The 15,621-nt window shown below is 42.2% G+C and overlaps 1 protein-coding gene across 2 annotated transcripts in view; it reads right to left on the bottom strand.

Moving 5' to 3' along the window:
- The window catches only part of SOBP (sine oculis binding protein homolog), a 152,840-nt gene that overhangs the window by 51,543 nt on the left and 85,676 nt on the right, over positions 1 to 15,621 (bottom strand). The window contains exon 5 of one of the 2 annotated variants that reach the window (XM_081141587.1): positions 12,721 to 12,816. The exons of the other annotated variant lie outside the window; for it this stretch is intronic. Within the exon in view, the coding sequence (XP_080997713.1) occupies positions 12,721 to 12,816 (96 nt within the window). The remainder of the gene's footprint in view (positions 1 to 12,720; positions 12,817 to 15,621) is intronic. 2 annotated transcript variants of the gene reach the window in all.

Genomic DNA, 15,621 nt, shown 5'->3' with positions numbered 1-15,621 from the left:
TATTAGGCTTAGAAAGAGAAAAATCAGAGTGTGCAGAAAGACATAAGGTCTCGTTGTCTGTTTACATGTTTTTCTGCTGTAAGGGGTCATTGATTGTCCCACAGCTCATCTGAATCTGCAACATGACCTTGATAATCTGTGTAGGGGCAGCCCAACTCTTTCAAGAGTTCTATCCAAGAGAGATGCTCTGTGTAGCTTTATCACGTTCAGTAAGTGACATTTTGCTCACATTATTTTGGATTTGTGTCTCTTTGTTTTTCATTTTTACAACTGTTGCAAATCCCAAACATATTCTAGATCATACTAAAAGAAAACTGATTATCAACTCAGTGAAGTGCCTAATTGATATATTCTGAAACTTGCCGGCATATGAACAAAAGAAGGTGGCCAAGACAGTGGGCGATGGTGTTTACTTCCTAAAGAGAAGTGGAATTTTAACTAGCCAGGTACTGAGAATAATCAGGGAATGTGGAATTATAAGAAGTTTAATTTGGGAGATTGACTAGAAAACCCTTTTTGTGTGAGATGCCCCCTCCCCAGTCATTTATATTAAGCTGATGCTCTTAGCAAACATAATAAATTGAACAAGATGTTTTTTCTTTGATGAAGATCTTGAAAATCTTTAGGGTCATTACTGGAGAAATCCCAGCTTTAGAGTCCTGTGCATGTGCAAGTTGTAAAGAATGAGCTAAGTCCACACAATCAAAAGCTATACATCACAAGCTTTTTCACTTCCTTTTTAAAAGACAAGGATTCTGAATACTCATGTGAGTTTTACTTATTGACATTTCCTCCTTTCTCCTAAAAGTTGAGTACAAAAATAGGATTTTATTCCCTTTGTTACCTTTTATCGAGTGTTCATTATGTGCCAGGCACTGTATATGTAGTGTCTCCTTTAGCTTTTACTGGAACTCTGAATGGTGTAACAGCGATTACTTCTGTTTCGCAGATGCCGAAACTGACCTTCCCAAGGCCACAAAGCTGGTAACCACACAGCCAGGAAGTGGACCAGGCCGGTGTGATTCCAGGACACACATACTACACTGCCTCCTCTGTGCTGTTTCCACAGGGAAGGGGTTATGGCATTCTTGTAAAGGTTCTATTCCTCGTTAAATTATCCAAATTTAAGAACCTTTTTTCCCTAGTTTATATTTTTACAGTTTAAATCACACTGACTTCTGAATCATTCTGGATCATAAAGATTTTGAACTTCACTTGCTTGCTTCTACTTTGATCCTGTTTTTCCCATTGCACACAACTAGCTACCCAATTAAGACTGTTGTCCAAAGTCTAAATTTACAAGCAAATTGGCTTGAGACGAAATCTTTGCCGGTTATTTATATTAACATGGCATGAGAACTTGATGACCAATATTTTTGGACAATCATCTGTAGTGTGTTCTCTTCCTCGCCTTTCCAGCTGTGAGAGGCCTCTGTCCTCACGACAGTGACCCTGGACTGTTTCAGGCCCCTTCTAGAAGGCTCCCCGCTCCCCACCTGGGAAAGCACTGTGTTCATGGCAGCGCTTCCTGGCTTGGGTACCTAATGAAGATCTCCTTAGCCTGAAATATCAAATGTAAAATTAACTGCTTAGTTCTCGCTGTTTTTATTATCTGACCACAACCTACCAAGTTACTGCTCTTCTCACCACTTTTAAAGTGATGCCAGTCCAGGCAGTCTCTCAGCTGGCCTCCCACGTGGTGGCTGCTCACCGCTCTCACCATCAGTCCACCCGGGGGTGCCCTCCCACCACTCCCCCCCACCCTCCAAGGGCCAGCCCAGGCGTCCCCTCCTCTGAGGATGTCCCCCTGATGGCTCCAGCTGCCCTCTCTTCCCCATTAAATGACCCTCTGCTTCCTTATTGCACACAGGCTACTTTAACAGAGATTTCTATTCTCTAATCACCGCACCACGCCATCTGGCACTTTATTATACCCTGGAAGTTCATATAAACACAGTTAGTTTGTAAACTCCTTATGAGAAGGGCCCACATTTTATACCGCGTTTGCACTGCAACATGACTTTGTAGCACAGCCCTGGGGAGAGTGAAAGACCAATGTCTTCAAAATCTGGGTCAGGCACCTACTCTCATATTAATTCCACTTTCTGAGATGTGTCCATGACACCAAACACCCAGATTTAAAAAATGGTTTTAAATCTTTATAGACATTGTCTTCATGCAGCGTGTACAAAAGAATAAATTAGAAATTAAAAAAAACAAAAACTATTCAGACCAAATAAACTAGGGAGAAAATATCCCTTGAGAAAAGGTCTTTTTAGTCTGAATGATCAAAACCTCTGTCTCCATCGATGCAACTCAATTTTCAACTCTGCTGACTTGACGATGGTCAGAACATTGTTTAAAAATCAAAATGCGAAGGAAAAGTGAAAATAAAAATTTCATTGCAACTGTATTTTCCCGTGTTATTTATTTTATGTATTCATATGTAACCATCAAATTATTATAGAAAAAATACTGCATCAGTGATTGAGCTGTCACTGCCCCAGGCTGATAAGCCCTTTTGTTATGCTCTCATTTATTTTCCTTTTCCTCTGTATACCTAGCCGCATTTCTAAATACAATATACAAATTTGCCTTCATATTTTGTATTTTATGTGCGTATATACACAACAATATTGCATATTTTCAAAAGTCAAGTTACCTGGCAAATGCATAAATATTTATCTTAGCCGCAAATGGCGGTTAGTTCCCTGGGAGTCTCCTTACACATTTATCAGACAATTCAGAAGTTAAGCGCATCACTCATTTAAATGGCTGTACAACAGAGGCCCCCAAAGTATCTCATAGATCTTAATAATGTGGCTACTCTTTATGTAAGGGCCTTATCCTAGCACATGCCTGGTATTTAAACGCTGCCTCCCTTCCCATCTCAGGCTTTGACACTTACATATATACTTGTGGTTTTTCCCAGCTCTGTTCACACAAAGAAGTGTGTAACAGATCCTGCTGCGACACCAGAATCAGCTTCAACTTTTCCATTCAAAGGAAACCAAACTACACTGCGACCCGAACACTTAACACAGAAGAGCATTTCACATAAGCAAGCTTAAGGTGTGACTTTACATACACAAGTCCATATTCTGAGCATGGATTATAAAATGTGAAGGGAAGGAAATGCACCCACGTGTCCTTGTCTCTTCTATCGGTTGGGAACCTAAGAAATGATGGTAGCAGTGAGTAAGGGCGTCCTAATTTATTTTAGGAAAGATACTTTGTCCTAACGAAACCTACAGTTTGTTTCTATCGCGAGAAAGAAATCATTGCTCTTCTACCAATGTATCTTTGTGAATTTTCAAGAGAAATATTCCTAGATATGCAATCCCAAGTAGAACATTAAGCAATTTCTGGATAATGAAGACAAAAGTGCTTACTATTTTAAAACCAGCTTCTCTGGGGTACATCTTAACTGGTTGGACACTTCCCTTTGCAAGAATGAGCACAGCAGTCTACCAGCTCCACTGAAGGGTAAGTGCTCACACAGCAGTAAACGCTCAGCCAGGGCAACCACAGGCCAAGCCTCCGCTCCGCCTTGTCAGTGGCCGAGGCACAATCCAGAAGCAACCTTAAGCATTTCCTTTTCACCTGAACTAGAACCAGGGGGATATGTTGTGGCATACATTCGCTCAACAAATTGTCATTGAGCACCTACCTCCACAGTTCGGTAAATCTATATCACCATTGATTGTTAAGGTGCCGTTATTTTATACCACTAGGCAGAAACACAGCCAATTAAAAATGTTTTTTCACATTTGTAATATGCAATCAATGGTAATATGCAATCCCATTTCTGAGATGTTAAAATGCTCAAAAGGGAAAAAGCATCTTAGAATCCATGAAATATATTATGGGGGAGCAAGGCTTTCAGGGGTGCAGAGAGGAACAAGAAAGCTCCTGCCTGACAGAGCTCTCAGCCAAAGGGAGCCTGGTCCGGAATTAAAAGGCGTCTCAACTCCCGGTTATTTGTGGCCACGCAGGAGGGAGGAGTAGCTGGGGAAAAGGCCTCCAGGAAAGCCTGACACCTCAGACCAGGAGAGCAGGAAATGTACAAAACACACGATTATTAAAGACCCTTCAAGCCAAATGCAATGAGAAAATACATTATTCTGAAGACTCTTATTTGCCTGGATCTGCTCATCTGCAGCTTAATCGAAGGGCTTCTATCTTCCTTCTTCCCTTTTAAAATTCCCTCACCAGTCCCCCATCACCCCTCGGCCCCATCTCCAATTTCTTGTCTCCTCTGTTACTCACATATGTCATTCATCTCAACTCCAAATATTTTTTATACCCTTTTCCTTTTTCTCCCAAGAGATCTCCGTTAGTTTGCTCTGCTAGCCATAAACCAAGCGCAGGACTGAGTATGATTAATGTTAGTTCTGGCTGGTTACTTGCACAATTTTATATTGATAACTGATATCCGATCTGATTTTTCTGGCTTTGCTTGATATCTGACCTAGAGTTTCCATGAAGCCATCAGAGGTGAATTCTCTTCGGTATTTTAGGTAATTGTTCAGATCTAGCAATTAAGACAAGGGGACAAAATGTTGCTGACATCCGACTCCAGCAGGCTACTCGACAGACGGAATTCTCCAACTGGGCCGAGTCAAAAGAACCCACGCCTTTTTAAAGCGGCCTTGCTCATCACAGAAAGAATCAAAACCTTCAAAAGGAGAATTAGCGCCTGTCACACATAATCTACTGCTGCTGCATAAAAATAATGCTCTCAAAAGCTTAGGCCACATTGAAAAGTATATTTTCTATAGTCTACCAAGTTAGAACACATACATTTTGGTTCTTTTCTTCACAATTTTTTATGCACTGGGAATCCTCACACACTGATATGCCTTTCTGAATAAATCCCCCCTTTCTAGAATTCCCAATGATGTTCCTGCTGGCGTCAGAATTCTATGAACGAATTGTTACTATAAAGAAGCTAGAAGTGAGATTCTGAATTAATTTCTTAATTCACTCATCCCCCAAAACATAGACTGAATCCCTTCTGTAACCCTGAGATGGAAGACCACATTACACTTGTGTCCCCCCCACCCCAAGAAAGTGGCAGTGTCTTGGGCTGAGTACAGGCCAGAGATGTGGGTCAAGCTCAGCTCTATGGCTGCTTGCTAGGTCCCTTCTTCTCCCCCAGAACAAAGAGTAACATCTCTGAATTTTAATTTCCCCATCTGTAAAATGGAAATAACAACATCTATCTACTTAGCAAAGTTATGCAGAATAAAGACTCTAAAAAAGGGTCTGTAAAGACTGAGCACAGCGCTGGCACATTGGAAGTACCCCATAAAGGATGGTTTCCTGAGACACATCCCTTTGCTATTGTATATATTGTATATATTGTATATATTCCCATGTGTAAATTACATTTTTCCTTTGCATTTTTTTTTTAGTGACATATTTCTAAGATTAACAGTTTTACTATTAAATGGTAGGGCAAGATGAAGAGATCTTGGATCATGTAGAGAGTCTTCCTTGAGAGTTATATATACATTAAAAAAAGCTTAGCTCTAAGAATTAGCTGCATAATGTATCTTGTCCTTCTCACTGTTCACAAGGAAATTCTGTGGCATTTGCATGTAAATGTGCATGCTCAAGACTTTCAGACAATCTACTGCTAGAAAATTTGGCCAAGTGGTATTCTGTGATGTGTTTGAAAGTAAGCGACCTTAGAAAAAATAATTATAATCGTAATCACAACAACATTAAGCGCCAGCTGTTTGCCAAATACCATTCTAATAAGCATCTATGGGAAGTCATTCATTTAGACCTCACACCAATCCTACCAGATAGGTAAACGTGTCCTCATTTTATAGATAAGGACATGGACACAGAGAGATTCGGTGACTTGCCCAAGGTCACATGGCCAGTGGGTGGGGTGGTGGAGATTCCTGAGTTTGAACCAAACAGCCAGGCTCAAGAGTCCAATCTCTTCACTACAATACCACACTATTTCTTGGAATTTCTGTACTCTTCTTTGAAAAGTATTCCAACACTGCAGTACCTCACAAGTCAGCAACATCCGCTATGCAGCCAACAGCATCTCTCGTGCCCTCAGCATAAATAGGCAACTGGATGGATGGTCAGGGATTTCTTTGTTACAAATTAAAATATTACATATGGGCTTCTATCTAAACCAGTTGGGAAGAGACTCTAGTTACAGAATACAGGCAAGTACTCCCAGCACCTGCCTTAAGGTTATGAATAAACTAATGCCACTTTCTAGCTCCATTTTATTAGGAATAAAACTACTGCTTATTAACCCTTCATTGCACGCCAGGCATAGTTTACTCCTCAAAACAACCCCAGGAGGTAAGTACTGTATTTATCCTCATTTTATTGATAAAAATACTGAGCTCAGAGCAGTTAAGAAACTTGCCCAGGTTGCAAAGCTGGCATGTCTGCAGAGCTGAGATCGGGCGCCCACTGTTACCCACCACACCATGGGGGCTCCCTTAGAGAACACATGGTCCCTAATATCTCTCTCTGGCTCTAAGAATGACTGTATTGAGTGAGAAGCCAGCATGGAAACCAAACCATTATGCCTCTGACCTTTGTGTGCAATGGGCCTGAAACTAGAAAGGCAAAGATCTCTATGCCTTGGAAAAGGGAGCTTGCCAGGGACCAAGGATCTCCAATCAAATCAGGGTCCCTAACCCTAAGAAAAGCCCTTTTACCAGGGCAGATGCTGGGGAACTCTAGCCCTCCACCAGATGGGTTCTGCCCCACATGCACTAAAAATAATGAGTTAAAACAGGGTTTGCATGGGTGGGAGGTGAAGGGAGATTGTCTACTGTGGTGCACAGGGTCTTTGTACAGGACAAGTAGGCTCTGAACCATGAGACCATAGCCACAGTGGGGGACAAGAGGCTGAAAAGAAAGAGAGTGAAGCAGCAGACCCAGCTGGGGAACAAAGCGAAACAAGGCACAGATGGAAGCAGAGGAATGAGCAGGTGACGGGACGGCTCAGGCAGACTCCATCTCTTCTGCCTGTGTTAAAGCCTAGACGGTCTTGTGGGAGAGCAAAACTGCGCCACCTTTATGGGACATGCCCTTGCTCTCTCCTCTTGGTCCATGTCTTTCTAAAAAGTTTTATTTTTCTAAAACATAGTTTAAAAAAATTGTACGTGCACAGGAATAGCCCCAGACTCAAGGGTAGGTGGAAAAAATTGTGGGCTAAGCTGACTCTCTCCAGACAGCAACCAATCCCTGGGGTTCTCTGGGTCATCTTACACTTTGGGGGCTTACACTATTACTCTGTCAGGTACACAGAGTACTATATATGCATATGTCATATGACATATGTGATGGGAGTCCGAGTGTCACCAGAAATTTTAATTCCCAGTGCCTGTGCTGCTCAGCTGTAACATCAAAGAAACTGCATAAATTCAAGTTGAGCTGGGATGTGAATCTGGCTTTCTGTAAGAGGAGCTCATCAAGTTTCAAGAGAAATGTGGCAGTGTCTTTCACTTTTTGGGGGGTTCTCATTATGTCTCCATGATCTAGCAGGAAAGTCTAGCAATCGCTAGGATGTGACCGCAGTCCAGAAGTTCTCCTCACTGCTGTGATAAGGCCAACGTGTACGGATGAGCTGGGCTGGGTTGCAAAGAGATCTGATCTTACTTTTAAGGAAATGCATTTAGAACCAGGGGCCTGAGAGTGAGGAAGACTCAACTCTTCACTTGCACTGTGGTATGTTTTGCACCTTAAGGGCTTTTTTAACTGGATCTGGTTGTCCCAGCCTTACAAGGCTGCGCTGAGCAGGGAGGGAAAAGCACACTGCGTAACCCAGACTCCTTTGTTTTATGTGTACATCATCCCAAAGCTCCAACTCCCCATTTAATTGGTGTCAATGGATTCTTTCCAGCCAGAGGAGTGGGGTGCTAAAGTTTTCACAAAAGGATAAACAAATAAATATATTTGCTTCCTAATGCTCCAGAAGAATAAAAGGGGGTGGGGTGGGTAAGGAGAGGGTTAAAGGACAGATGAAGCGAAGTTAAGAACTGATCATTGTTGAAACTGGGTGGCAGGTACATGGGGTTCACTATATGACTCTCTCTACTCTACTTTTGTGTATGTTGGAAATTTTTCATAATAATTTTCTTTCAATCCACACATGTACTAAGAATTTCCATGAAGTACAACCACTTATGTCCAGACTTGATAGGGTGGTGTCAGTTTCTGAGACCTCTGCAAATGGGCCTGCCTGCCAGCTTACCCCTTTATCCTTCAGGTACTCTACCCTCCTGCCAACTTAGATGCCAGCTGAGGTGTGGGTCACCTGGCCTGTGCTTTCCCCCCTCCTTGACTTTGCCCCTGCTATTTCCCTCTGCCTGGAATGCCCCCTTCCCTCATATCCCCACTCCGACTATCAAACCCAACCCATGTAAGGCGCAGATCAAAGGCATCCCCTTCCGTAAGTCTCTAATTACCGCATATGGAAGTAATCTCTTCCTCCTTTGTGCTCCAGAACTTTGCTGGTGCTCTCCTGGGGCACAGCTCACTGAGCAATGATAACAATCATGAGAGTAAGAGGAATCACAGTAATAGCAGCTAATGTGTGCTGAATGTTACTATGTACCAGGAACTTTAAATATGTCATCACTTCCAATCCTTACAACATCCTCAGAGGTTACTACCATTTATTATTACATCTAGCAGATGCAGATCTGAAGCACAGAGAGGTCCAAGGGGTGAAACACAGATCCAATGTGATGTGATACCAGATGTTTCACCATAAATTTTAAGCCTTTGTGCCCATGATCCTTATGATATACCACCAGAGTGACGTAGCATAAATTAAAGTCTAGCTGGAGCAAAATTCTAACTTTAAATTTCCTGATGACTATAATACTGTATATGACTAGTCTTCCTACTGGATTATAAGCTCCTTCAGGGAAGGAACTGTGTCTTTTTCTATTTTGCGCCCTCCACAAGCACTGTCTGATATAGTGCCTTATACACAGAAGATGCGCAATAATGTCTTGTTAACTGAACACTATATCACTACAGAGCAGTTCCGCATTAGCAGTTCCAAAGTGTCCAGTTCTTGTCATCTACCTGTCTGCCTGCACAGGGAAATGAGATGGACACATCGGCCCACAGAACTGCCTAGGCCTCTCTCCTCCCCGTCATCTCAGAAGGCCGCCAAACTGAAAGTTTCCACCTTTTCCCTGCGCTGGCACTGTAAGCGACCGGAAAGAATTCTTCCCCATGCTATTTCTATTTCACCTCCCAGCTGCGGGCTCCCTCCCACTCCCTCTGCAAAACCTCCATCTCCCACAGCCTTGGGAAAAGCCAAGGGAGTCGGGCTTGGTCTGGATGACCTGGGAATCCAGAGCTGAGTGAGGCAGGCTGATTTCCCCGCTGAGTTTCCTTTCTCTTACTTCTCCTTTCAGACTTCCCAAACCTGCTTTCCTTCCAACCCAATTACACTACATCATTGCTGCTGACCTTGGACTATACTTTGACCTTCTTCCTGAATGCGGCGATGCTCTCTGGACCGGCCCTAAGAACGTTTGGGGAATAAGCTCAGTTGCCTTCAGTTCCGTCCCTAAAACTCTCTCAACATTCTTCCTCTAGCTACAGGTCTTCTCCCTCCAAGAACCCTGCCAGTGCTGTAACTCTGCAAGGTCTTACTCCCAGCTGGCTTTCAGGAACTGAGGAAGTCCTGGCTGGTGAGGTGTGAGCTCATAATATGATTAAGGTCCTCCTCTCCCGCTCTTAATCCAACTCCCTCCATCAATATGAGCATTTTAATAGAGGAAATGAGAAGGCCTACTAGTCCCCAAAGAATGATGCAATAATGGTAAAGGGACCAGCAACAGAGTTGAAATTTGGGGCAAAAGCTAGTCACCCGGGCCTGGCTCTAAGTATTCCCTCTTCTGGGCTCCCGTAAGTCGCATTGCTGTGGTGTTAATGTGAGGTGAATTTCCTATAGTTTCTTTTATTGAAAGTTATTTGCCTTGGTCATAAGTTTATATCCTATGCTAGCAAAATATCCTGTGTGTGTGTGTGTGTGTGTGTGTGTGTGTGTGTGTGAACGCCTATCTATGAAGCGGTAGATGGGGCCACACTGAATTGTGACATATCATATAGTACTCAAGTTTTATCTCATGTCATTCATCTTGACAGCCTTGCATTTTCAAAATTCATAAAAAGCATCAGGGAGCTGCTGCACAATCACCAACCAAAGAACCTTGGCACCGGACTAAACAGTCATCTGTGCTGGACATTAAGTATGAAGGCACATATTACAGTTTGGGATTTAAATGGAAAAATCAATACCCTATAGGAAATCTACAGGTGCACAGCAGATTTTTCTATCAGCCAATGCTTTCTTGGTCAGTGCCTTCTGATGACACATGCTTGTGTATTCCAGGCATTGATTTTACTCTGCTTTTGTTTAGGTCCCTTAATATTCCTCCCTTTTCCAAGAAGCAGAGGCTGGAGGTGTGGGTAAACGACAGAGACAATCAACAGTCAGTAATTAAGCTGGAGGCTACCTGGCCAGGGCACTTTCTGTCAACACCTGTGGCCCAGAGGTTAGCCTTCCAGCCATGAGTTCCTGATCACCCGGGAGCCTAGAAGTAACCTGTGCCCTCAATGCTTTCTCCCAAGAACCACCAGCACCCCCAGGGCTCCCCCACTTTGTAAACCCCCCCACGGCTCTTGCTGCAGAGAACCATGCGAGATGGCAGAACCACCCTTCAGCTAAGAAAGCACTCTGGAGCAAGCCTGCAAGCTCCTCTCATGGATTCTTTAAAAATTTGCTCTGAGCTGCACTAAGAAAACTCCAAGGACTTCCTACTTCTCTCTTAATAATGAACAGGTCTCTTTCATATAGAAGCACAGCTTCTCAGGGCTTTATAACCAGCCAAACACCATCGCTTCTCTTGCAGCTGGAAAAAATTAAATTTCTCCTTGGAGAAATAAGCTCACATGTCTTGTTCCTCTTTATCTTCCTTTTTCCTTTATCATATGCTGACCAAAATAAAACACTTCTAACAGTGGCTTAGAAGAGCTAAGATTGTACCAATCTCTGAAAATGACTGCCGACACAGTTTTGTGTTTAAGGACAGCAAGGACTAAATATATATTTTCTCTAAAGATAGTTGGAGGAGACGTTCACATGTGCGTTTTACTTCCTCCAGTATAAACTGACCACAACCAAGACTCCAGCACATCCATTTTCCTAGTAAACAGAAAAATAATGAAATATGGCATCACTTAAAACAATTTCCCCAAAAAGTAGTGACTCCCCAAAGCATTTTGATCCCAAAATATAGCCTAAATGGCCCATAAGGTCTCCTGCTGGAGAGCCACAGCTATGGAGTGAGACATTAAAACGGAACCGAATGAAAAGGGTTTCCCCCAGGCCCGGAAGCTTAAGAGCCCTGAGATAAAATACAAGGTGAGTTCAATTTTCAGGGGGAAAACCTGCAGTTACAAGCAGCGAATGTGCCTGGGCTGGCTGGTGAGGGACTGCTCGCGGACAGCGAGCGGAGCTGCTGCGACCCCGCAGGCTGCGGGGCTGGGAAAGGGGTTCCTTGCCGTCGACATCTAACCACTGCCGCTAGAATGGGTAAAAACTGCATTTTTCTCTCTTCTCCTGCTCTTTGGACACTTTGTTTTTAATGAATACTTGGTATCAGAGCTAAGCCCAAACGCTGTCACATGTGGGATTTCCTAATGCTGAGACCTGGCAGAGCTTCACTGTGTTCCGCCAAAAAACCAAACAGGAATGAGACTACCTCGAAATGCAACCACCGAGCCCCCTCATTGTCTTTCAGTGTTTTCACTGAGTTGGAGCAAATGTTTTGCTTTAATGCGATTGAAAAGAAAAGAACATTTAGGGACAACATAGCTAGATCCCTCATAAAGCTTCATTTTCCAAAGCAGTGTTTGAATCTCTAAATAAATGACAATTCATTCTCTGTTTACTTTAGGTAAACAGAAAATGCATCGCGGAGTACTCATTTTCAAAAGCTAATCAAGAACATTAGGTCCCAACAGATTCATTTAATAGAAATATAATAGGCATTCCTGCTTGCTTTTCAGCTTGTCTCGCTGTAAATGCTAAAATGAACAGCAAATTAACCCTGCGTTGGATCAGAGTCCCTGTCACAGCTGATATCCTCTCTCTCACGACTTGTAAACATCCCCGCATCCTGTCGCTGCTTTGACTTCTACTTAGGAGAGAGGAAAGTGCCTGATTGAGTTTGGCAAGAGAGTGTAGGAACACTTGAATTCTAACGGGAGCACTGCATGTCAGCTCTGCGATCTCTCCTCCTCGCAGAACAAAATATTACCATGTTGTCTCCTAAAATAGTGTACAATTAGGAAGTAGGAGGAGGGGTGGGGATGGGATTGTTTCTTTCCAAGCTACATGTATCAACTGTATTTCTCTGTATTTTTATCTTTACTAGCCATTCTCCAAACGGCTGCTTATAAACTACTATACAAAACAAGCTAATAAAGACAGGGCCATCCAAGCTCTATAATCAGATATAAAAGATGTGCACACAACTTGAGATCTTATAATTAATATTCAGTGATATCAGAATTAGCATTTAGAACTATACAGAAAAACTATAATACTTCATAAATTATGTAATAATGAACAAACCCTTTCAAAAACTGTTTTCACTGTGCTAAAGTAACATTCTAGACTTGTTGTAAGTATATTATTCTTACAAGTAGTTCGCAGTTATTCTTGAAGGCAAGCCTTGGAGTTTCCTTAGCATAGTGCTGCTGGGGAAAATTTTCAGCATGTCCATCTTCATCTCTAGCCTGAAGGGAAATATAATGGCCTATTTAGGGACTTACAAATAATGGAAGAAAAAAAAGCTAAAAGCATAACAGCTCAGATCATTAAACAAACGGGAATCCAGAAATAACAACATTATTAAGAAGTTTGTTTAAACACGCAGTACGCCATTTAGATATCAAAATTTGGGATTTATTTTTCTTTACATAGTTTAGTTTGAACACGCAAATTCATTGTGGTGTAATATTTAACGTTTTAAATATTAATCAAACCAAAATAAAAATTTTTGTTGGAAATTACCACCACTTCAGTCTTTCAGTGACTTTGGTTGTACATTTAGGATTGTATGACATACATACGTGTTTAAACTTTTTGGCATGCTTAAGCAATCTCTAGATAATGCACTTTAAAAAATTCTAATAGCAAGGCCATAAGAAAAGCAATTTGCATAGTTATAGTTTGCATTGTAATACTATTAGAGATAAACTGATTCCTCTCGATTTTTAAATAAAAATCTGAAAGGAGCAATGATCTAGTAAGAACAATGATTCTTCAATCAAATGCAGTAAAAAAATAGATTTAATTAAGAAGCTGCATTAAAAGTTACTGGTTATTTTGATCTACACTGTTAATTAAGAAAGCTGAAGTATAAATGGAGACATGAACAGAACCCATCAGCAATACCGCTTGCATACAGTCTTCTCTTTCTAGTCTCCATCGGTTTCTGGTTTGGAGTTGGAGAGAAGGGAGAGGTAGGTGAAAGGAGGCGTGTCTGCAGCACACTCATTAAATCATTCATTTGGGTGACACTTGCACTCCGCTCTGCTCTCATCTCATCTTAGCCCTAACTGCTCTCTCCTTCCTGGCCTCCTGAAATCCACAGCTGAGCTGTCTCCCTCACATATGGCTTGCATATAATTATGCATATTCCATTTTGCACTGCATTAAAATGATGAGCTCCTGGCTCCCTGCCAGCTGATTTTTAAAAGCCCAAGTGAAGTAGGAAAAAGGAGAGAAACACAGGGAGAGCCGCACAGGAAGCAGCAGGTAGTTCTGTCTGCTGTCTCTTTAGATAAAATGTATGTCTGGCACCAAGGGAACAGCTGAGAGCTACCTGTTGTGATGTATGGATTGAGGCGGAGGAAACAATGAGCTGCGGGTTGTTTCTCCCCTAATGGAGTGAGATCTGCCCACTGACAAGTATCACTCAGAGCTCCTCGGCTGGCCTGGGGATTGTGATTCTAGAAAGGGATCCGTATTTGGTACAATGGAGAATGTATAGCTTGTTTTTAATAAAGGCTTCTGCTACTTATGGCGGGGTGGGAACTGGATTCAATTTGGAAGTGGAATGTCACAGGCAGGAATACGTGGGTTTCAAGAAGTTTGTGAGAGGGAGAGATTGCTCTGTTTTGGTTTCATTTTGAGATTTATCAATATCTCTTGGATTTAGTGCCTTTTTATTGTACCCTACCACCACCACCACCAAATCAGAGTAAAATAAAAACACAGTTAAAAGATTGTACTACATGTGACAGAGAAACCCTTGGTGTTCCTTCTCACTGCACCAGTGCTAGTCTGCAGCTCCATGAGGGTTTAAGTTAACATGGTCTTCAGTGGGACCTGTTTCAAAGTGGAGAGTGTAAATAAAAGGCAGTTGTAAGAAAGCAGTAAGACACAAATGGGCAGGACGATGTTAGATTCTTCATAACAGAGTTTTAAGCGACTCTGTGAGGTACAGATCTTTTGAAAGCAGAGACACCTATTTTATCTTTCTCACTCTGCCATGTCCAGTGCCTTGTTTTTAGCTGGTTTTTAACGAATATTAAGGGGGGGGGGGACCTATACAAGGATTGTAACTAGACCCTATCATAAACAACTCTGCAAAAAATGCCACCTCAAAATCTGCTGAACTTAATGGGAGGTTTATTACATTCCTGATGCACTATAATGCATATGCTGGGAAACACACTTTGCATATAGTTTACAAGGGCTACTATTTACATATGTATGTCTATGTTCAATATATATGTATCTTGTGTATAAATATTCATAAGGTGGAATATGTTTATTATGCATGTACTATCTATACACATTCATACACACCAGATGCCTGGGGATATTTTCAACATTAGCGGAAAAAAATACATTCATTCCACTTACATGTAAGGTGCTCACAGTGCTTTTTAAGTTTTTAAAGGACAAAAAAAAAATCTAAGGCTTGAATATGCTTCCTCAAAGAGGCTATAGATTTCACATAAAGCCTCATAATTTAGGAGGTTAAATAAAGCAGTAGTGTAAGAGAAAGGAGAGGGAAACTGGGGTGACTGGAAGTGGAGAGAGAAAGCCAGAAGCTTGCTTGTACTGAGGCATGTATTTGCCTCTGCAGCAAACGCCCATGCCCTGAGAGCGGTCTGCCTCTGACAATCAACCAGATTCCAGAGTCCAAGAAACTCTACCCTCCAACCATCTGCTGCATTTCCACCACATGCCAGAGATGGCAAGCACACAATTGCAAGGAGACCCAGCTCGATCCCCCTCCTCCAGGGTGTACACACAGGCACTCACACACCTGTCACCAAAGCGGCTCCCTCTGCATTCTGAAGTCTTTTAAGGTGAAAGTTTCAATTATTCTCACTGGACGAAATTAAGATAATCGCATTCATGTAAGGCAGTTGTTCGCTATTCTGGCTACATATTACAATCACCTGGGCTGATTGTTTTTCTAACATACTGGTACCTGACCTTCCTTTTCTCCCCTTATCTTTCCAATGTCCTGATTTAATTGGTCTAGGGTGGGGCCTGAGTGGGTTTTTTAAGAAAAGCTCTCA

This window comes from Miniopterus schreibersii (assembly GCF_964146895.1).
Source record: "Miniopterus schreibersii genome assembly, chromosome: 6".
Lineage (NCBI taxonomy): Eukaryota > Metazoa > Chordata > Mammalia > Chiroptera > Miniopteridae > Miniopterus > Miniopterus schreibersii.
This window is presented reverse-complemented; position numbering and strand designations above follow the sequence as displayed.